General features: G+C 43.5%; 2 protein-coding genes across 2 annotated transcripts in view; one reads left to right on the plus strand and one right to left on the minus strand.

The window, feature by feature from the left end:
- The window catches only part of EEPD1 (endonuclease/exonuclease/phosphatase family domain containing 1), an 84,816-nt gene extending 78,019 nt beyond the window's left edge, over nucleotides 1-6,797 (plus strand). The window contains exons 6-7 of the mRNA XM_034761200.1: nucleotides 5,757-5,951; nucleotides 6,202-6,797. Coding sequence (XP_034617091.1) covers nucleotides 5,757-5,951; nucleotides 6,202-6,401 — 395 coding nt within the window. The 3' untranslated portion in view covers nucleotides 6,402-6,797. The remainder of the gene's footprint in view (nucleotides 1-5,756; nucleotides 5,952-6,201) is intronic.
- A 12,362-nt stretch (nucleotides 6,798-19,159) lies between these two features.
- Nucleotides 19,160-23,411, minus strand: part of KIAA0895 (KIAA0895 ortholog) — a 42,284-nt gene continuing 38,032 nt past the window's right edge. Inside the window, exon 7 of the mRNA XM_034761201.1 lies at nucleotides 19,160-22,392. Within this exon, the coding sequence (XP_034617092.1) occupies nucleotides 22,231-22,392 (162 nt within the window). The 3' untranslated portion in view covers nucleotides 19,160-22,230. The remainder of the gene's footprint in view (nucleotides 22,393-23,411) is intronic.

The following is a 23,411-nucleotide window of genomic DNA, read 5'->3' on the forward strand; positions in this document are numbered from 1 at the left end:
GGTAAGCAGCTGGCACACCGGGACACTTTGTTTACTTAGGTTTACCTCCGTGCCTGCAGACGCTCGAGGTAAACAAACCATCTCGGCCCACCAGCAGCTTATCCTGATGGCCCAGGTGCCAAAGTTTGCTGACCCCTGAATTATAGGGTTGGCTTATGAACAGGTTATAAAAATTTTCCATTATTGCTTATCCATCTTGGGGAGTCAGCTTATAAAGGAACCGGCTTATGATCGAGTATATACAGTAATTCCACTGACAGCATGTAAATCAGAGTAGATTTTGGCACTGAATGTGTAATTTAATAAAGAGAAGCTTGACTCTGTCCCACTTCTGATAACCTGCCTGCTTCCTGTCTGGGTACTTGCAGGTTGGGCTCAAACAGTTTCTTATGAGGCTAAGCAGTTATTTTCCAGTACTTATTGTTTTTGATATTAGGGCTCCTCATAGGGACAGGGAAAGTGAGCATGTTGTTTGCTGTTTAGCAAAGACCAAACAGTTACAAGGTTACGTATGTGATGATTTTCAGTTTGGCCCAGTTTTGCAAGGTCAGTCACTTGAGTTCAGAATCAATACCAATCTCCTATTCCAGGAGAGGTGTGGGTAGTTTTTATGCACACTCTCATTTTCCTTTGAGCTGCAAGATGTCAGACAAGGCTGTTTTTAAATCGTACTGTGTTATGTATTTGTTCACGTAACTTGAAATTTGAAAGGATTCTTTAAAAAAAAAAAAAAGGATCATTTATGTAACCCATATGGGTCAAATTCAAACCTGGCAAAACAAGATACAGCTTTATTGAAGCCAATAGAGTTGCACCCACTTACGCTGGGTCTGAATTTAGGTCTACTTCTTTAGAGTTTCAGTTTAGTTCTGTTTTCACTTATTTTAACCAGGGTTTAATATAAGAATGGCTATGCTGTATCAGACCAATGGTCCTTCTGGTCTGGAGCATTACAGAGGCATGGTACTGTTGGGTTGCGTTCAGTTTTTCACCTAAAGCAGGAATTCAGACTCTTTGTCTCGTGTGAAGACTGCCACGTATCTTCTCCAAACATACAGCACACAGGTCCTCATTCGAGAAGGAATTTAAGCAGAGGCATAACTTTGAGCCTAAACCGGGCTGAATTCAGTCTCACTGAAGTCAATGAGATGACTCATGTACTTGAAATAGAGCATGTGCGTAACTTTCTTCCTTAATCAGGCTATAATATGTGGATAGTAAAGACAGGATTTCACCAGGATACTCAAGTCTGTCACTTAGTTTATGAGTTAAAATGAAGTAAAGTGGGACTTTAAGGAAAACTTTTCTGCTTTCAGACTCCTTTTGTGAACAAATGGCAGGTTTGTTGTCTTGCACACATGTGAAGTGGTACCTGTACATTGGAGGAAGCTAGTTATTAAGCATAGCTCCCTCATGGAGCACCTTGGGTCCTCAAGAGCAATAGAGTCTCCTTGTTCCTCCCTCATCAGTGACCCTATGGTCTTAGACCAGTGAGCCCTGGATTCTTTGTGCTCTTCCCTCCAGGAGTGATTGAGAGGCTGTCTCTCCTACAGCTGTTAGGAGCTGACCCCATGCAGCCAACTCCTTTTTTTCCTCTCAAACACTTTGCCTGTCTGGGTTCAATGCACAGGTCTGCGTGGTCCCACCCATATACAAGCCATCCTGGGCCAGCAGTTGGTTGTCCTAATATGTCAGTCAGGCTCCATGCCCAGTAACTCCCCCTCTCCCTTGCTGGCCAAGCCCCCACAGGCTGTCCATGTATTGGGCACCCAGTTTAGACAGATCTTTGAGGTTCTGGGAGAGTCCTTCTTTCTGGAACCTCCCCATAGGTTCCCTGCTCCGTGTCATGCCCTTCTCATGATCAGGCCATCACTCCCTTCAAGATGAGGTCAGGTCTTACCCTAGCAAATGGTGGAAATTCTATTTCATTGCTAGGGGACTGATTCAAAGCTCACTGAAGTCAATGGAAAGATTACCATTGAGCTAGGTGGACTTTGAATCAGGCCCTGTGAGACTGCTGAAAGGAAATGAGGGCTTCACAATTCTCTGAGAGAAAACAGTGTTCAACACTGCTTATTACCTAGTAGGAGATGGTGATTTATCTTTCTTTGACTATCATTCCAAGGGATCTAGACATGCCTTCATTAATCACTTTGGTATACAGATGATCAAATAAAGAGATTGGGGAAGGGAGTAGAGTATTGATAAGGGTCTTCTTGTCCTGAAACTGCAATGTACAGAGGTTTTTTGCATTTCAATACTGTGGCTGTCAGGTAGGCTAAGAAAGTGTTCTTCTCCACTGCCATAAAGTCAACCAAGTATAGATCAGGGATACCATTCCGAGTAGTGGACAGCTTAATGAATCTGCTTTGTCTCTGTTTGGAACCAGAACATAGTGGAATCTTTCTCACTAGGAAGACTTTTCCATCTATTTAATTAAGATCACTTTGATCTGGATGATTCTGGCTATGGTAACATGAGAACCCAGAAGACTGGACAAGCATGCCATCATCTCAAAGCTAAGTGCCACCTGATCTTGCCAGCTGAGATTCTGGAAGCGCAAGGCTCTGCCTTGTGAGAGGGACCTTTGTTACTCACAAATAGTGAAAAGTGGACTGGTGAGGGACTGTTTGGAGTCCATTTTTTATGAAGATTACTAATACTTCCTTTTGGGGAGAAAAAAACGTACTAGACTTTCTCAACTGAGTTGTTAGCCTTTTGCTCAGGAAGCCATCACTGGACAATAGCAATCTTGCCAATTATGGCTCTGTCTCAAAACTTCTTTTCTTGAAGAGAGTGATTGGGAAAGTTGCAGCAAGATGCCTCTGGGATCCTTGTGCTCCTTTTCAGTCTATTTTCCAGCAGGGATGTTGTGATTGCGTTAGTTTTCTTGGCCAGTGACTTTGGCCAAAGGCTGCATCTCCATGTGGATTCTTTTAGCTATTTCAGCAGTTTTTGATATCCTTGCCCAAGAGTAATTGTAGACCTAATATGAGGCTGGAGAGAGGTGCTTTTGGTGGCTCTGTTCTTCCTCTCTAAAAAGGGGAAGGATGGTCCAGTGATTAGAGGTAATTAGCATGCTCTGCCACCTACTTCGCTGCAACACTGTAACATCTTGACCCAATGTGATCTGATTCATTTCCCTGCTCTTACCAAGACTGGGATCTTAGTTGGTTGCGGGACAGACATGCGAAACTCAGGACTGATGGATACCATCCTGTGCATCTTAGTGCACGAAAGATGGTACCCGACTAGATTGGATATAGGCTGCAGGGTGGGAATAATACCTTTTAAAAGGATGCCTTCAAGCATTCGTTTTATAAGCTGTTAAAATGGTGTTTTCTATTTGTAGTAATGAGTTAGAAGCATGAAAGTAAACCGATTACTTCCAGAGTGATTCTGACCTTATCCATCAAGCAGGCATTGATTTTCCTCGTAATTCTAATGGAGCTGAAAATAGCATGATTTTTTATTTTAAAAGGTGGAGCCACTGTCACAAACACTCTGCAGAGTAATTACTAAATATCATGTGGTTTGTGATACTCTTAGAAGATTGAAAATAATGGTGGTTTCTCTGTTTCATTATTTTTAATCAGGTAAAGATTGGTCCTACCACCCTCTGTTTCTTATGGGGCAGCTTGGTTTTGCAATGGGGTATCTTTTCCCCTTCTAAAGCATAAGCAAAAAGATGAATGCAGTGTAGTTGTAGCTGTGTCAGTCCCAGGATATTAGAGAGACAAGGTGAGGGAGGCAGTATTTTATACTGGACCAACATCTGTTGGTGAGAGAGCTTGTCAAATGCTTGTCTCTCTCACCCACAGAAGTTGGTCCAATAAGCAAAAAGATAGCAGGGAGGAGATGAACTGGGTTTGTTGTTTAACTTAAGCTCCCTCTGCTGGCTGACTGCCTCTACAGCAACAGAACATAATTGTAACCAATTAGACCAGGGGCCTTCAGACCTAGGGGAGAGTTCAGCTACTGGTTAGAGCTAGATCTAGGGTGGGCACGGTCCAGGAAACAAGCCGAGGGTCAGTACAGGAGGGACAGAAGCCAAATGCTAGAGCCTGAGGGTAAACCAGAATTTGTAAGCGAGAGGCAGAGCCAAGGACTAGTACCAGAGAGACTGAAGCCGAATCCAGAACCAGAGGGTCAATCAGAGCAGTAAGCCAGAGACAGAGCCTGGGATTGAAGCCAGAGGGGAGCAGGGGCTGGAACAAGGGCAAGCACAGCTGCAGACGTGGTGCACATTGAGCAGGCTTATAAGTAGGGTTGCTAAACCAGCAGCCAGTCGGGGATGTGGCCACTCTGTCAATCCCAAGGCAGTACAATAGGCTCACTGGTTGCCTAGCAGTGAAGTTAGTCAGGGAGCAGGCCACTCACTATCTGGACCTAGCTGATCTGGTCTGTGACAATAGTTGTAGGATGGTACATCAATAGCAGATATTTGAAGTAAACTCATTCTCAAAGAGTGGCAAATTTTAACAAACACACAGATATTTATAATCCATACAGTATTCTCCACCAGATTTTCTGAGGTCAAATTTTAGGCTGTTTTAGCACACTTGTGTCCTTTTTAGCAGTTTACTCATAGTCATTTATCAGCTTATAATGCAGTGACTTCTTTGGTTGGATACCAGCATCATTGAGGTCATCACCACAGCCCTGGGAGTGGTCTGAGTTAGGTACCAGAAGAGTCTTTTATTAAGGAATGGAAGAGACACAAATATCTAGAGACTGATTCTCTTCTTACATTATCATACATCAAGGATATCTTCAGTGATAGCCTTGGAGCGACACTTGTGTCAAAGCAGCAGGATATTTCAGGAATGGCGATGAGGTTTAAAAATAAAATATTTGGAATCTAGACAATTTTCCACATATATTTAAGGTGAGATTTTTTAAAGGAGCCTAAAGAAGTTGAGCGCATAACATCCTTAGTTCCTTTCAAAATCTCAACCTTAGACAAACTCTGAAGCATCTCAAAGTTCCACAAAATCCATTGAATCACATAGGCAAATAAATACAAGTTTCATTTCTTCTATAGATTTATAGAGTCCTGGATTGTGAATTGCAAGGGGCCATGACTGCTGCTTCTGCCACCAGGCTCACAGGCTGCTAGACTTGGTGGTTTTTTAAAATTTCTTAAATCTACAATTTTAGAATGAGTGTCCTGCATTCTCGTGTTTTTCTGGCAGTGATCCATCCTTGAGGAAGACACACCCTTCTTTGTATTTTCACAAAAATATCTTAGTGGCAAAACTGTAAAAGGACAGCATCAGGGCATATTTGGCCCAAAATGTAGATCTTGTTTAAAACAAAACAACAAACAAGCGAACAAAACCCTCCCACCTTTTACAACGCCTAAAATTCCTAAGATCTACAAGATCAGATATACCACCACGTGGTGGTAGGGTCAGTCTGTCATTGTGTACAAATGGATAGTTCCCCAGACATAGTTGTGATGAGGGAAATTCAAAAAGAAAACAAGCAGCATAAATTGCGCAATGTATATTGGATTTCCAGATTCTTTTTATGAATTGTAATAACCCGAGTGGCTATTAGTAAGATAAGTAAGGTAATGTGTTTGTTCACAATAGAAGATTTTTAACCATATCATGTCATGTTAAAAAAACGAACAGCCCTATGCAAAGTAAATTCAGCATCGCTACTCAGTAATTGTATTTCTTTTCCCACATCCCATATTTAATCACTGATTTTGTTTCTCCATTCTTTTCTTGTCCTTTTAATTTTTCTAGGAGAAAAAGATGTGATCATTTTAGGAGATTTTAACCAAGCCCCAGACAGCAGTGACCTCGATCTTTTGAGAAAAGAAAAGTTCCATCACCTAGTCCCTGCAAATACATTTACAAACATCAGCACAAAGAATCCTCAGGGATCTAAGTCATTGGATAACATCTGGATCAGTCGAAGCTTGAAAAAGATCTTCACAGGTAAAATGTCTCTACCAGCGGAAACAATGTTTGAAATCACTTTCTTTATATGACCCCTTCTAGACTGGCATCTTGACTCACCCATGGATAGTGTTACCTCAGCAGCAGCCCCATTGATGTCAGTTGGAGTGAGATTCCTCATGTGCATAAGTGTTTGCAGAATTGGGCCCTAGGTCTTATGTGAATTAAGCTTCTTTCCTCTGGCCCCTTTCCATACTAATCTTTGTCTCTGCAATTGTTTTTCACGCAGGTCACTGGGCTGTTGTGAGAGAAGGCCTTACAAATATATGGATCCCTGATAACTGGTCCTGGGGAGGAGTGGCTTCAGAACACTGCCCTGTATTAGCTGAATTTTACATGGAAAAGGACTGGAACAGAAAAGAGGTGACCCGAAATGGAAACGGGGTGACCGTGGAACGCAGTGACTCAAACATTAAACATGAACGATGATGAACTAGGGCATGGCAGGGCCCAGTCAGAAGATCCCGTTGCTTGAGGCTCAACTGTGAAGCAGAACTGCCTCCCCCCCCATTTAGAAAGCATCAGCCTCTGCTTCTGATGACGTCTCTCCCCTCCCCCTTTCCCCCAACCCTCCCGGTGTCCCTCGGGGGTGTTTTAGGGTATCTCACTGCAGCAGAGCGATTTGTAACTTTTTATGGACGCAATGGACGCTTTCACGCCTGGAGACTTGGAGGAGAATCATACAGAAAATAAAATGCACTTTTACTACGGCACATTATCTCTGTTAAAACCCAGCAGAACAGGGCTTTTGTTGTTGTTGACGTTTTTAATTGATTCCTTGTAAAGTGAAGCAATAATGGAGACCATAAAAAGAGAAAAGAGACACACCTTGGAAACTGTCAGTGATTTGTTTAACCCTTGCAAAAACTGCCATGACGTAACATTTCTTTCCGACCAATACATGATCTGAACTGAGGATTATATAGGGCTAGTTTGCCTCTCCGAGATCGAAGGACTCAAACCTATTCCCCAGTTCTCCCCTTGCTCTTGAAGGTGGAGAGTAATTTACTTCATCCTTTTTCAGAATCCAACTTACTCCCCCCGTGCACCCAGCCAGCTACTCAAGCTGGCAGTGAGTGGGCGGAGCCAAAGTTGCTGCTCCTCTCTGCCTCCTTGCTCACAGGGTGAAATATTGGCGGAGCAGCCCCTGCTTCCCACCCTGCAGATGGAGCTGTAATCTGAGTAACCCTGGTGTGGCTGAGCAGAGAATTTGCGGTGGTCTTGGGGACAATCCAGCCCATGATATTTATCCATGAGTTAGCATTTTTAACAAACAGCTGTCTCCACAGTGCAGTGGTGCATGTCAGTGGGGTGTGAATTCTAATGCTAACCAACATCATCAACCAGGACTAAATTAACGTGCACAAGAGAACTTTTAGTGCACACCAGCAGGGTCTACACAGGCCATTAGTATGTGACACTTTGGTGCACATTGGAATTCACATCCCACTGATATGCACTACCACATCAGGTAGGCAAGCCCCAACTTTTCCTTTCCTGAAAACAGAGGGAATACAGTCCTAGAGTCATGAAGTTTAAGGCCAGAAGAGACCACAAGCTCATCTTATCTGACCTCCTGTATATCACAGGCCACTAATACCACTCAGAACCCACACACTAAACCCAACAACTGAAATTAGACCAAAGTATTACAGCCCACTGGAGACTGGACTGTTATGGGCCACACAGGCAGAGAACAGGAGGGACTGAGGTGCACCAATGCCAAAGGCCACCACTGTGTTAGGATTGTCCAGATATATCTCATTTAATCATTTCCCTTTCTTGAACATGGTGTGAAGTGTGGGGCAGTGCTGGAGGAAGTTTGTTTCCCTTGTCTGTCCTGTGGCGAGAGGACTGTCAATCCAGTGGCTGGAGCCAAGCACTACATTTGCACATATACACAATTCTCAAAGTAATTATTGAAAAGCAAGAGACATAAAGCCAACCAGGATATGAAAGAGCAAATCAGCATTTACCGAAGGAATGTGTTGAGTTTGAAAGGAGCCATAGCCCTGCCAAATGGCCTGCTAAGGTGCACTCTGTTCTAGGCTCTAACAGATGATCCAGCACATTTTCACGATTCATGACAAGAAAAGGTTTATAACCTTGTGATATGGAGAAAAAATAAATCACAGCTTTCTATCTGAGTGGGTTATTATAAGTGAGTGCTTAAAAGCAAAATACATTAATCTCCCCACACCACTTTCATTGTACTGGCTTTTGCAAATAATGTCTGAACACTTAGTTAGTAGTAAAGTGATATCACTCGCACATACACATTGTTATTTTGCAGAAACAATTATTTTGAACAGATTTTCTTAAATAAAAAAAAAAAGGAAACGGGAATAAAATAAACCTCTTCGGACCTGATTCTGAACGCACACCACTCTAAAGCCTGGGTTAACTCCACTGAAGACCGTGAGAGGTATGTCAGGGTAAGTGAAGTCAGAACCAAGCTCTTTGTCTAAAGAGAATTTGCAACAGGCTGGCCAGGTTCTGAGAAGAAATTTTGTTGTTCACTCTCCCTTTCCAGTTTTAGCTAATGGGTACAGCTCAAACACACCCAATTCAATTACACTGTTGGTTTAAGGTTGGAGAGAAAATAAACCCTACTCAGAAAAATGAACTTTGAATAGCAAATAGAAGATTACTTCATGAAGTATTCTTAATGTTTGTTACAGACTCTTCTATTAGCTTTCAAGTTAAGGGGGAAATGTATTGTTAAACATGAAACATACTGTAGTGTAACCCTTTCCTAAATGTTTCACAAAGCAAAAGATTTAATACATAGTTTGCAGTTATATCGCACCTTCCGTTCATAGACACCCCGGTTCTGAAAACCCTGTGCACATGCTAAACTGTCAGCACAAGGGTAATCCAATTGACTTCTTAAATCCATGCATGAATGTTTGCAGGATTGGGGCCATAGATCTCAGAGGATTTTACAAAGATCTGTCCTTTGATTCACATTTTCACACATACAGAGAAACTGAGGCACAGTGACTTGCCCAAAGTCACAAAGTGAGTGACCAGCAGAGTTTGGAATAGCATCCAAGAGGTTTGCTAATGCCTAGTGCTGCATGGACCTGATTCTGGCATCTTTACTCATGGTGAGTGGCACCTAATTCCTCAATCCCACTGAAATCAACTGATCACTTGCAGAGTCAGGTATTACTCAACATGAGTAAGGGTGGCAGAATCCAGGCCTATATGGACAACCTATCAGCAGAAAAAGATTCATAGAGTTTTTCTTGCTTTTTTTTAGTTCTTAATATTTTCCTCCTGTAAAAATGGCTGGAGACTGAATTTACCTTTTAGCTAATGAAATAAAAGTTAAATGGGCCAGATCCTCAGCTGGTGTGAATCAGTGGAGTGGCACTGAAGTCAATGGAGCTATGTTGATTTATACCAGCTGGCAGCCTTTAAACTGTAGTGGGTACAATCAGAAAAGTGGCTATAAAATGGCCTGGGGGGGATCTCTAGGGTCACAATGTGCAGAGATTGCTGGCAGAGCAGGTTAACTGTAGCTGAACATTAGCCTTCCTGCTGTATAGGCGCTCCAGGAAAGGTTGGTGAGGCAGGGTTGCAGGCTGCAGGCCAGTGAGGTTCCCCAGGAGAAAGACAGGAAACTGCATGCAGAGTAGCTGTTTGTAAGCAGAAAGAGGAGCTGTCATGGAGGAGAAGTCTACAGCATGGAGGAAACAGCCCAGATGCTTTTGATTCCTGGCTATGTACGGTAATGAATTTCACCTCTGTGTGAGGGGGAAATGTAGGGCACAGGTGGGATAGCTCCGTGCTTTGAGCATTGGTCTGCTAAACCCATGGTTGTGAGTTCAATCCTTGAGGGGGCCATGTTGGGATCTGGGGCAAAAATCTGTCTGGGGATTGGTCCTGCTTTGAGCAGGGGGTTGGACTAGATGATCTCCTGAGGTTCCTTCCAACCCTGATATTCTATTATATCCCATTGGGACTTATGGAGATATAAATGGTGCATAGGCCTCTTGCTTGCCCTCTGCACAAGGGACTGTAGCAACCATTAAGGGAAGTTTGCTAAGTTTGTTGTACATGGTCCTCTCTGAAGAGGATGGGGGTGCATTAATAACTTTTGTTTGGAGTGGGGGCCTTGGGATGTTTTGCTTTCCAATACTCTGACAGCTTGCTCTCATGTAGTTCTCCTCTCGATAGCGTCTCCATCGTGTTTACTCCGCTTCCAAGCCAAACCAAACCCTGCAAATGCAGCCGGCTGTCTCCAACTCACATTGTGCTCCTTCCTGTTGCATTCGTCTTCACCAGCAACTCAGAGGAGAGAAGCAAAACGTAGCAGGCAATTTTTGTGTGTGCGCCCCTAAGTCAGAAGCAAAAGTAGCTCACCTTTCCATAGCCATGTTGGTTCTCCAGTGCTGACAGTAACACAAACTTGGGCCTGACAGCAAACTAAGCAGATGGGATTCAGCCAGTGCAGAGAGGGGCTGGAACATGGTGCCATCTTTACAAGCCACTTGATATTACAGAAAGATCCAAGCTACAAACTTGAATAAAGATCTGGATTTTGAACACACCCCAACACCTATTCAGGATGTTTAGATATGGAGGGGGAAGGGGGAGTGTTTGAGCTCTTAGGGACACACAGGTCAGGTAAGACATTCAAATCTGGAGCCAGTTGTAGATTCTGAACCCATCCAGCCTTAGGGTGCGTTTTGTGGATCTGGGTTTGGTTGGAGCCTATCACTACTTGTTAATCATTATAACCACACACTTTAATTCAGTTAGTGTCTGAGATGCTGTACTTTCCAAGTGACCAGCTCATATGACTCTGTTTTACCCTTTCAAAGGAGGCACTATTCTCAGAGCAAGTTGTGAAAACCGACAAGGCTGCTTACTATATATGTAAATCTAGAGTAGCTCCGTTGGAGCCACTCTGCATTTACACCAGCAAGTGACTCCACTAAAAGTGAATGGAATTAGTCACACCAGTCTAAATACAGAGTAAGAGCTAAGGGCTGGTCTACACTAGGGGCGGGGGGATCGATCTAAGATACGCAACTATCAGCTATGCAAATAGTGTAGTTGAAGTATCTCCAATTGAATTACCTGGGGTCTACACGGCGTGGGATCGACGGCCGTGGCTCCCCCGTCAACTGCGCTACCGCCGCTCGCTCCGGTGGAGTTCCGGAGTCAACGGTGAGCACGTTCGGGGATCGATATATCACATCTTAACGAGACGCAATATATCGATCCCGGATAAATCGATTGCTACCTGCCGATACGGCGGGTAGTGAAGACATATCCTTAAGTTAGTCTACAGTTTTCTTCCATCCTCAGGAAACACAATCCATGTATGGGTGAGACCAAGATTCTCAACATCTTTGTTCACTTTTAATTGAACAAATGAAAGCAAGATTTATTTATTTATTTATTTATTTTTTAGGCAGCTATGAAAATGACCCACCTAGAGTAAAGGTATGTGCATAGCTATAGCTTAGAGCTATTCACCTCAGTTAATTCTATCTGCCACCAACATTTATATAGGGGCCCAGTAAAGTTGTCTGACTATCTTTGTAGTCAAGTTTGCTGTGTGATAGACACTAGTATTTTCCTTTTGGTTCCACTTTAGGGTGTGTCTATTGTTTTGGGAACCTAGTTTATACCCAGCTTCAGATCATAGTTAAGAAGAATTTCACTAGGCAAGACTGTAATTAGTGAGGTGTTTAGTTCTCTGTAGTATCGTTTCTCTCTTCATCTCCTTCTTCCCACCACATACCCGAATTGACAGACATCTTAGAACACACAGGATTAAATCCTCCTTGATTTCTTCAGCTGCCTTGTCCTGTTGACTTCAGGATCTGGCCTATGCTGTGTACCAACAACCTGTGTTGCGTACTGGTTACCAGCTTGTACAATTAGGAGTGTGTGTATAATACACGTCAATTGGTCAGATGACTTCAGTGACTTATTTAACAACACAGTGTTCTAAATGGTCTGGCTCTGGGCAAAATGTTTCCTGAAAGGTCTCTCAGGCCAATATAGCCTAAAAGAGTGAATGCCAGAGAATGATTAAATGGGTAATTCTGTCCTAGAGATGGGTTTTATCAAGCTGGTTGAGTGATCAGTGGCTAGGGATGAATCATGCCTAGATAAAGATCTAATGTTAATCAATCAAGCATATCATCACTCTGAAAAATAACATCAGATTCAGTGTCCTTTCACAAGACTTGACCATGGAACTGGCCTACTGATGCTATGTACTGCTATTTAGCTAATTCAGGTTTGATACCGACCCTCACCTGGGTAGGGGATATGGGAGGGCTGCAAACATTTACTAAATAAATCATAAGTAGCCCGATGGATTTTAAGACTCTTGTGGGCAACTTGTATATTTCCCCCTTGAGAGAAATTAAATATTTTTGATCTATGTATCTCGTAGGACTTGAATGACAGTGCAAGAGATTGAAATTCTCTATGCAGAGAATAGGTAAAGAAAGCGGGGCTAGTGCAAACTCCTCCACAGTACTGAAACTTTAAAACTAATGTTTTCTGGTCACTGTCAACCTTGCTATATACTACATCAAAAAATAGCCTGTGTTAAGACCATTAAAGTTGCAAAGTCAAGCACTCAAAAATAGTAAGTGATCATGTTAATTAAGACCATATCATAATGCGTAGGCACCAGGGGGGCAAATTGATGTTGCATGGGCAACCTTAATGTTGGTATTTCCTGACTTTGGAATACTTGACTTTTGGGTCACCAGCACAAACCTCTACTGGCAGCAGTAGCAGGTATTCATCCTGAATGTGGACCTGTCACTACAGGGGCATGAGACATACACTTTACAAATGGGTTTCTCAGCTATGTAGGGCGGATGTGAGGATAGGTATGCTATGTCTTTAAATCTGTAGCAGGAAGGCAGGCCCGAGGGGCCTAAGGAAGGTTCTAGGCAGAAGCTCGGCAGTGACTCTGAGTAAGTGCAGCTTTAGGGACAATACTATTTCCCGTCTTTTAACAAAGTTCCTTGTTCAGTATTAGAAGAAAGTGACACTGTGATTCTCGTTCTCATGACTGTTGGCAGCAGAGACGGAGACTAGTGCAAGGGGAAGTGGGGGAAGGAGACTTAAGAAGGGCTGAAAATGGATGAAGGGCAGAAAGATAGACTGGGGACAAGGAGAAAAGAGTGTAGTGAGGACAGGGCCGGCTCCAGGGTTTTGGCCGCCCAAGCAGCCAAACAAAAACAAAAAAACCCCAACCAAACAAAAAAGCCGCGATCGCGATCTGCGGCGGCAATTCGACGGGAGGTCCTTCGCTCCGAGCAGGAGTGAGGGACCGACCACCGAATTGCCGCCGAACAGCTGGACGTGCTGCCCCTCTCCGAAGTGGCCGCCCCAAGCACCTACTTAGTAAGCTGGTGCCTGGAGCTGGCCCTGAGTGAGGGGGTGGGGGGTGAGGAGGTGGAACTGAAGGCAAGAAATGAGGATTGGGGGTAGGATATAGGTTCATGGTAATATGGAGTGTAGAGTGGGAGGATGGAAAGAGATGAGATTGCAAAGGAAGCGGGGGGAGGGGGGACAGATGAATTTAAGAGACCATGGCAGGAGGAAAGAATGTGAGACTAGCAAAGAACAGGTGGGACAGGACCAGAGACAGGGAGGAAATGAGAGATGGGGGAAGTGGGCAGGAGAATGGAAGCTGAGTTGGATGGAGTGGGGCAGAATGACAGCTTCCCCCACTCCCATGGGCTAGGGCAGAGAATGTGGTGTGTCTCTCATTGCACTCATGGTTGGACACTCACAGCATGTGTCCATTGAAGAATCAGAGACATACTAGGGTTGGAACAGCTTCCTTCCTAAAAGCTCCTGAATCAGAAGCCAGGGCAAAAACCCGGGTGATTTAAAAACACACAAACCCCAACGTGGTTTTAAGCCAGTCTCATGCGTTTTGGGTCTGGCTCAATTTTGGAATACTGGGGATTAGCAATCCTGCAGGGGCATGGAAGTGAGCATGTTTCAGGGGTGACAAAAGATTGGGAATGAACAAGTGCAGCACATGGTTTGATGGGCAGGTAGCAGGGAGAAAGGAAGGGAGGGAGGGAAGAGAAAAGAGTGAGCAGATTGAAGCACAGGGAGTGAGCAGAAACAGGTGTCCTGATTATTCACTTCGAAAATCTAATAGCCCTAACTGTAGTGGAAATTTGGCTACAACAGACAGCATGGAATTACCTGAATTGGAATCAGGCCAGGACATTGGGGCAGTATTCCTAATCTTGTGACAGGGATCTCAAATGACCACCAGTGACAGACTTCAGTTATATGTCTCCTCAGATAGATGGCACCTCGCTTCAACACCACAGTGTACCCAGTATCATGCTGGGGAATTGATACGGTACTGACTTGGAGAAGAGCGCCATCTGCTGAATCGCTAGCATCGTTTCCTGCATCACTAGTCTTTTTCTTGGTGTTTTCCTATTCAGACAGATCCTTATGCAGCATGATCCTGCTTGCATTCCTATGATGGCTTGTTCTCTCACTGTAACATCACAATGGTGCCAGGGACCTCTGTATTTTCATCCCAAATGCTTTGAAGAGCCTGCAGATCCCCTGGACATTTGGGACAAATGGTCTAAGAGGGAGAGAATCCCATAGACACTGTGCAGTTGTCAAAATGTTTGACCTTTTTCCAAGTCCTCATTATGTTGCCTGCTATTTTCATTCCCCACTGTTTTTAGGTCTGTGTGATTAAAAATGGGGAACATAGTTATTTTAACAATGTCAATAAGGAATTAATTTAGATAGCCATGTACTTCCCAGTAAAGTTATGCCTCCAGCTTTAATCCTATCTCTTTTGATTTAAATATTATATATTAAATACAAACATGCCATTAAAATTCAACAGTCAGTCACATGCAGGCCTTAATTTAATATGGACTGTTTTGAGATATAGTCTATAATTGTATTAGCATAGATAGTACATAAAATTGCCTAGTGACCCCAAAATACTAATAGATGTTTTTCTACTTGTATTTGTCCTTCATATTTTATTTTAAAGCTATGCCATCTAGTTATAAATAATAGATTAAAAAGAAACCTTTAATTTGGTATTCCCATTTTATGAAAAGTGACTAATTTTTAAACTCCAACTTACTTTTCAACTCTTTATGCCATTCATGTACTCTTTTGGCATTTCTCTCAGTTTAGGCAATGAATATACGGTATCTGTTTTCACTTCTGTTTAGATTTGTTTCTAATCAGTCTTCCATTATGGTGGTGGTGGTTTTTCAATGCTACAATGCACCATTTGGGACTATTTAAATCTGAACCAAACTTGGTTCGATTAACTCTTTTTATATTTATAAAATATATTCCCCTCTGTCTTTCTTTCTCTTCCCCCCCCCCACCATCCCTACCTAGTCCTAAACTTGGTAATGATGACCCTTCAAATACCTTTTGCAAGAGATAAACTGACTTAGTCTTGTGATGTGATCCACTTCAACCCAGTATCATGCCAGATATGTGGCAATGAATATTTACTGTCTTTATATTATAATATAAGGTGTCCACTTATTTAGCAATTTTTTTTTTTGTATTCTGTGATTGTGATGTTTCAATTCTCTTTGGTTTTACTTAAAAATATTGATACTGTTTGTATGTTTTTTGCAGTGCTACTAATCTATGAACTTCTCCTCCTTATAGCAGGTCCAACCTGTAGAGCAGCTTAGATTAGGTTCAATGGGCAAGATTTTTAAAAGTAACTAGGATTCTTGGATGCCTTGGTATTTAAGTGTTCAGACTGAAACACCTTACAGGGACCTTTGTTTTTGCTAGAGGCACTTTCTTATTTTTATTTTGCTCTTCCAGGCATTTTTCTTGAAGACATCTTTGCACCTCCCAGATTCTGTGCTGCTTGAGGGGCAAGCATAGCCCTGGGCATGAGCAATCCCTGTGACTTACTAGGGCTATAGCTGCTCCACTGCCCATAACATTTGGAACATGGTGCGCTCCAGCCACTCCCTTAGCATGCACTTTTGCTGCCTGTGCACGGTGTACCTTCCCCCCTGCCACTGGCGGTATTGTCTTAAGAGCCATTTCCACAACCTCTAAGGCAGGGGTGGCCAACCTGTGGCTCCAGAGCCATGTGCGGCTCTTCAGAAGTTAATATGCGGCTCCTTGTATAGGCACCAATTCCGGGGCTGGAGCTACAGGCGCCAACTTTCCAATGTGCCAGGGAGTGCTCACTGCTCAACCCCTGGCTCTGCCACAGGTCCTGCCCCCTCCCCTGAGCCTGCCGTGCCCTCGTTCCTCTTCTCTTTCCCCCCCCGCTACGGCCTCCTGCACATCACGAAACAGCTGATTGGGGAAGGGAGGGGAAGGCGCTGATCAGTGGGCAGAGGTGCTGGGAGCGGGGGGGTGTGTAGGGGAGCTGATTGGGGGGCTGCTGACGTATTACTGTGGCTCTTTGGCAGAGGCGCTGGGCAGAGGTGCTGGGAGCGGGGGTGTATGTAGGGGAGCTGATTGGGGGGCTGCTGACGTATTACTGTGGCTCTTCGGCAGTGTACATTGGTAAATTCTGGTTCCTTCTCAGACTCAGGTTGGCCACTCCTGCGCTAAGGAGTCCAGTGTGGTGTAAATGCTCCTTAGTGGGGGGATAGTCTGCCCCCTTAGGCCTTTCCTCCTTCATGTCACTTTGGACCTTGTTCTCCTCTCACATACATACCCCAGTTTCACACGGACTTCATTTGAATTACTCCTGATTTACACAATTTTATGTGAGTGGAGGATCAGGCCCTTTGTTTTTATTTTTAAACTTGCTCTCTGTCCCCCTGTACCACTTGGCTCTGTGACTGCTATCCCCTCACACAAGCTGAACAGGATTCGGCCAGCTCAATACTTGGCTTGCCGACCTCTCGAAGCAAACTCTACGTGTTCCAGAAAGTGGTGGTGGTGTTGATTCAGTAGGGGGCATGCTACTTAGAGTCCTACTGAACCAAGACCCCAGCCAGCTAAAAGCTATTTCCTGTATGTATAAGGCATTTTCCATACAAGCTATTTGCATAGCCGGAGAAGCTGTTTCTGTCATTGACAAAGGGGGTGGGAGGGACTGCAGTGCTGCCTGCAAAAATAATTAGTTTAATGTTAGGGCTGGTCAAACATTTTCCATCAGAACTGTTTTTTTCAAGAGAAAACTGGGTAGTCAAGTAAATGAAATTTTTGGTGAAAAGTGTCCGTGTTGGGCTTTTTGTCTAAATATTTAGAATCTTGACATTGTAGTGCCTCATGGGTGTCGTAGTCTGCTCCTTGTGTCCCCCATTCTTCTTTACTGGCCAGGATCCATAGCTGGACTACATCTTCCAGGGACTCCAGCACTCACCAAATGGGGAGATTGTGAGCTTGTCTACACTTACAGCGCCGCTGTAGCGCTTAGTATGTAGTGTCTTCATGTGTGTAGTTAATCCACCTCCCCAAGAGGTGGTAACTATGTCAACAGGAGAAGTTCTCCTGTCAACATAGCGCTGTCTACACCGGGAGTTAGGTTGGTATAACTGTCGCTCAGGGGTGTAGAAAATCCAGGCAACGTAGTTATAGTGACATAAGTTGGGAATGCAGACCAAGCCTACAGTCTAACTGGGGATCCTGGCCATAGAGGAGACTAGGACATGAGGAGCAAACAACTCCCATGAGGCGCTACAACTCTCATTTTTGGCCAAAATGTTTTGTTTGTGATCAATAGAAATTTTCAACAAATATGAAAACATGTAAATTTTCCACAGAAAAATTCAAAGGGGAGGCGTGGGGGAGCACATTTTCAAACCAGCTCTATATAATAGGTATGGGGGAGGAGAGAAGTTCTAGAAAGAAAGGAGTTCCTCTTTATTTGGCAGATTACTGGTTCAAAACTGGCTCAGGACCCTAGTAGTAAGGCATCTAGGCATTAGTATCATCGGGTGACTTGTGGCAATCAACGTAAAATCAATTCCTGTGGTCATCCAGTTTCCAGTGAGCAAGGTCCACATCCTGAAATCCACTGGACTTGGCTATATTGGTACCCTCTGGGCATTCTCGGCAGAAACGCCACAGATCAAATGGACATGGAAAACACCCTAAGAGATGGCCCCTCCAAAGCAACATTGGTGCTGCAGTGTGAAGTTTGCACTGCTATTGCCTATGAATTAAGAATGATAGTTTGTAAAGCTTCCTAACAGAAGACTTGCACCAACACAACTGAAATGCTGTAAAAGAGATCTAAGATATGTTCTTGTCATAGGTTTGCCACTGGAGTATGTCTAATGAATTTCAGATTGGTACTAAGAGCAAATGGGAAACATTCCACCATCTATGTTCTATCACACTGAATTAGAGTTGGTAACGTATACGCTGCTATTTCATGAGAGTACAGTATAGAGAAGAGGAGGAGAGAGAGGTATGAGAAACCCCAGCTACAACTCCCATGAGACAGAGTGGCAGCATTTGGCAACTGAAGTTTTGGCAAAAATCTTGGGTTTCAATTTTTGCCAAAAAGCCGAAATTTTCCATGATAACTTTTTTTTTAACTAATTTTTGCCAAAATTTTCCATTTAAAAAAAAAAAAAAAAAAAAAAAGAAGAAATCTGACTTGCTCTAGCGCTGGGGTCGGCAACCTTTCAGAAGTGGTGTGCCGAGTCTTCATTTCTTCACTCTAATTTAAGGTTTTGCGTGCCAGTAATACATTTTAATGTTTTTAGAAGGTTTTTTTCTATAAGTCTATAATATATAACTAAACTATTATTGTATGTAAAGTAAATAAGGTTTTTAAAACGTTTAAGAAGCTTCATTTAAAATTAAATTAAAATGCAGAGGTCCCCCGGACCGGTGGCCAGGACCCGGGCAGTGTGAGTGCCACTGAAAATCAGCTTGCGTGCCACCTTTGGCACACGTGCCATAGGTTGCCTACCCCTGCTCTAGAGCTAACAACTCTTTCATATCCTAACTTGTGTGTTTACATTTGCAAATTTTTTGCATCTAAAGGCCTTAAAAGTGATTTTAAGTTAGAGGCGTGACTTTTCTGATGGAGATCAGGCTCTGAGTGTGAAAGGGGAGGGAGGAGAGAGAGAAGGAAGGGCATGTGGGACACTGGTGATATTCTTCACTTTTCAACTTTAATAAGTGTTTAAGATCAGAAGACTGTTTTCACATTAGAGACATTGTGAGACTTTCTGATGATGTGAGTTTCTATGCAGTTATCATCCACATACTTTATTACAGAACTTCAATACTATGACAATAACAAGGTCCATCACAATAAAAATTTCAAAAAGTTTACAAAACTACCATTACAAATCTGAAACACTGTTACAAAGGAGGCAGGACAAGCTGAGAAATAGAGGTTGACATTTGTGCCTGCTACAGTACTATTGTTATGCTGACACATCCATGCTGATGCTTCCAGAATCTAAGCTTGTCCTGGAGTACACCTATTCGCAAAATGGAGAATGGTAGAAGTGGAATGGGAGCAACTTCTGTAGGGAAAATAAACCCCAGGTCTTTTAAAGAAGAAAAATAAGCCCCTGGAGTTTACATCAGCAAACCCACAGAGCAGTAATGGAGTATCAGCAGGCAGTTAAGGGGCGGTAACTATCATATTCTGTAACAATAATTACACATAAACGTAATGTTTTCAGTGACTCCATTATTGTAAATATAATATTCAAGACTATTCTCATGACTATATTGGGTTGCTTAAGCATATGTTTGTATTTACTACAGAAGCGATTGGAGAAATGCAGGAGTTATTTCACTTAAGAAAAGTTCACCTCTAACTTATGGCCCTTTCACAAAGAATGGGACATATGTACCTCTGCTTCAACACAGTGGGCCAAATTCATCCCTGGTGTAATTCCACAGGCCTCAATCCATTTACCCCCAAGGATGGATTTTACCTGGAATCTTCACATTCAACCTTTGGCATGTGAAAAGTCTGATCTGCACTTCTGCTGCTCGCAGCAAAATAGCTGAGCTGACGCATTCTGAATGTCTGGGTGCATTACTGGGTACGGCCGTGCAAATATTTCCACCAGTTTGATGCAATCGTACAGCAGCTCCCCAGTTCGCCTGAAGGGCTTTGAAACACAGCTAGGCAGGCAAGGCTAAGACTGATATTTTGGGGCCAGAGGGGAAGATTCACCCACTAGAATGCAGAGATTAAAAGAGTTTGAAGCTGTTAAACAATACAAAATTAAGGCTACTGTGAGGTGTTCTTGGTCCATGCTTTGTAAAACAGATTAGCAAATTTGCTCATTGAATTCCTGGAGCAGCTCAAATGTTTTTCTTTTTCTTTTCTTTTTTTTTCAAGCAGGCAGCCACCACAGCACACACATGTGATAGTACTTTAAAGGCAGCTGGTTTGATGGGTTATTCAAAAACTTCAAAACCTCTAGGCTAGGTGAGATTTCTTTTCCTCTCACTGGTCACAAAATGTGTTGTTTAAACTTTCCATCTGGAATGGACACTATTGTACTTGGTGTAAAGTCAGAGGCTTTGGGAGTTATTCCATTCCTTAATCAAAAGCCACTAAGTTCCACACAACTCGATGCCAGGGGCTGGATTGTCATTCAGCCAGATGCAGCCATACCGGGGAGTCAGACCTCCCTACCCCCATATTGCAGGCAGCTCCTGCTGTACGTGAGGAGGGGAAGATTGTGGCCAGTATTCCCTCTGCAAAGCAGGCGAGTGGAACTTTGGCTCCAATTCTCTTCCCCCATCCGACAACATACTGACCAGCTGAGCCGATGGGAGGGTGGGGAAGCAAGCTGAATCGTTTTCACAGCTGCAGTACGGAGCTCCTGTCCCCACTCCCCATAGGCGCAAGGGAAGGAGTTGTGAGTCTGGGACTCTTTAGGTGCAAAGCTTGATTCAGCATGTGCTAGGGAGCCACTATTAGCGCTTTCCTAATACTCTGGACTCAGAAAATTTGGTCTCTGTAGTGAACAACCCTCTTGCCTTGCCTAAGTTATTAGTTTGAATAGATGGCCCTACAATTATGTGCTTTCGCTACTTGTTTTGCACCCACATTTAAAACAGAGCTCAGGATGCTTCAGATGTGCCAGAACTCTTCAGTTGCTTTGAATATTGGAATAGGGCACTTGTGAATTTTGTCCCCTGCCAATTAAAGTTCCCAATCCTGCAATGAGCGCTATGAGGGCAGAGCTCCTGGCAGCAAAAAGTAGGACTGAAATCACTCCAAGTAACCAAACCCACACAGGGTTCAGGCGCTAGAGCGAAGGGGTGCTTTTGCTTTTTGAAATGAAATATGGCCCCGTATCTGGATTCATTACGTACTTTAATCTGAAAACTCAGTTCAGCCCAGTCCTTCTTCCAAACCACTAACACATTCCATTTGCTAAACATGCTAAATGGGTCTTCAAGGGCAAAAAAAGGCCCTTTCCTGCAGCTCATCCTCTTGAAACCTGTACTGTACAAGCCAGAGGAGGACTGTCACTTCAGTGAAAGGCATATATTCAATATATTCAATGCTGCAACAGCACAACTCCTCTTGGGAGGAGGAGGGCAACTTTCTAGTCTGTTTACAGCCATTTACACAGTAACCCTAACTGCTGCTATTTGAAACATGAGGTGTGGAAATCACCTCTTTCTCGCATGTCCAAACTACAATACTGTTGTGCAAGGGAGCGTGTCTGCGCATTGTGATCTTACAAGGAGGGAAGCAGTATACAATGGGGTAGAGTTAAGAAGATGGTGGCATAGTCAGTAGTAGTTCCACAATTTTGCTGCTGTGGGGGGGTTGTTGTGAAGGCCGTGACCAGAAATGAGGCCAATGCGAGTGAGCCAAGGGGGAAAATTACAAAACACAGAATAAATAGAAAGAATAAAAAGCAGTATATCATAAAAGCAAGACATTTCAAACGATCCTGCTCAGTGTACAGAACATTTAAGGGACAATGGGACTGACCAGTTACAAGGGAAATTCTAAATGATGTGCCTATGTTCAATCCATAATTTAATTTGGAAGAGGCACAAACCCTTGAAAAAACCCCTCCAATATATATGATGGGAGTGAGGAAAGAATCTCAAAGAACCCTTTTTCAAAGAAACATTTCTGAATCGATAGTCTGAGGTTTGTATTTTTTCTTTTTTTTTTAAAAAATTAACAAATCTAAATAGTCTAGATTTTTGCCAGAAAACAAAACATTCTAGTTTTGCAAGCTGTGGTGAAGTCCAGTTCTGTATAACCGGCTGCATACAGAACAGATTTCCGGTAAAAGAGACTGACTGACTGTTACACTATGAGATCCTGGAGCTCTTGGTCAGTCAGCTCATTCACCTCCATGATCTTTTCCAAGTGTTCCATGTATCTGACATGGTCCTGCAAGAAGTGTGGTACTCTCATGTTCTCGATCACCGCAAATTCCTTCAAGCGATCCACATCCTCGTAAGAGACCTAGAGGAGAGGACAGGGGGTTAAGTCAAAGCTGTACCCATTTTGCAAATTGACATGTCTAAAACACACAATTTCATTCCCCTCTCATAGATGACAAAAGAATTCCAGGGCACAGGGGTTTTAAAGCAGCTTGTCAGAATCCTTCTCTCGAGGTGATAGTAGAGTCTGGTTTTATGCGTGGTCCAGTAAGGTGTGCATTAGAACATGATCCCGGGGAATTACTACATCCTGTCAAAGGAGGCCTGGTTCTGCTTCCACTGAAGTCAATGAACAGACTCTCAGGGCATGTCTACACTACAAAATTAAGTCGACTTAAGTTAGGTCAATGTAAAGCCACTACAGTAATTAAATCGACCACTGGTGTCCACATTATGCTTCTTCTGTCGGCGGTGCATGTCCTCATCAGGAACGCTTGCACCAACTTAAGTGGGGCATTTGGGGGCACTGACAGCCGGAGCCCCACCGCCCCAGGGCTGACAGCTGTCAAAGGCAGCAGCAGACAATGTAAGTAATGCAGTGTCTACACGGACACTGCGTCAACTTAGGTCGATCTAGTTAAGTGCTACGCCTCTAGCAGAGATGGAGTTGTTAGGTCGGTGTAGCGGGTGAGTTAAATCAGCAGGAGGAACATGGTAGTGTAGACGCTTACACAGTCTACTTACTCTGTAGCGTAGACCAGGTCTTAGTGACGTCAATGGGAGCAGGATTGGTGGCTGTTAAGGATGAATGAACTAGTCTGGAAAAACGGATTTTCTTCCCATCCACAAGGATGGCCTTTCTTCTTCTTTTTTGACGTTCCTGTTGTACGTGCCAGCAGACATCCAGTTTCTTACACTGGGGCTGATTTCTCCTTGCAAACCTTATGTGCTCTGGGGCTTTCCTGACAGAGCTGCACAGTGCAATTGGGGCAGGGGCCCTCTGACACAGAAGCCACCATGTGAGCAAGATGTGAAAGACAGAATGAGCCTGCGGACATGAAGGATCAGGGCTGTTGCAGGCCTCTTAGGAATGGAAAATCT

This window comes from Trachemys scripta, chromosome 2, assembly GCF_013100865.1.
Source record: "Trachemys scripta elegans isolate TJP31775 chromosome 2, CAS_Tse_1.0, whole genome shotgun sequence".
NCBI lineage: Eukaryota > Metazoa > Chordata > Testudines > Emydidae > Trachemys > Trachemys scripta.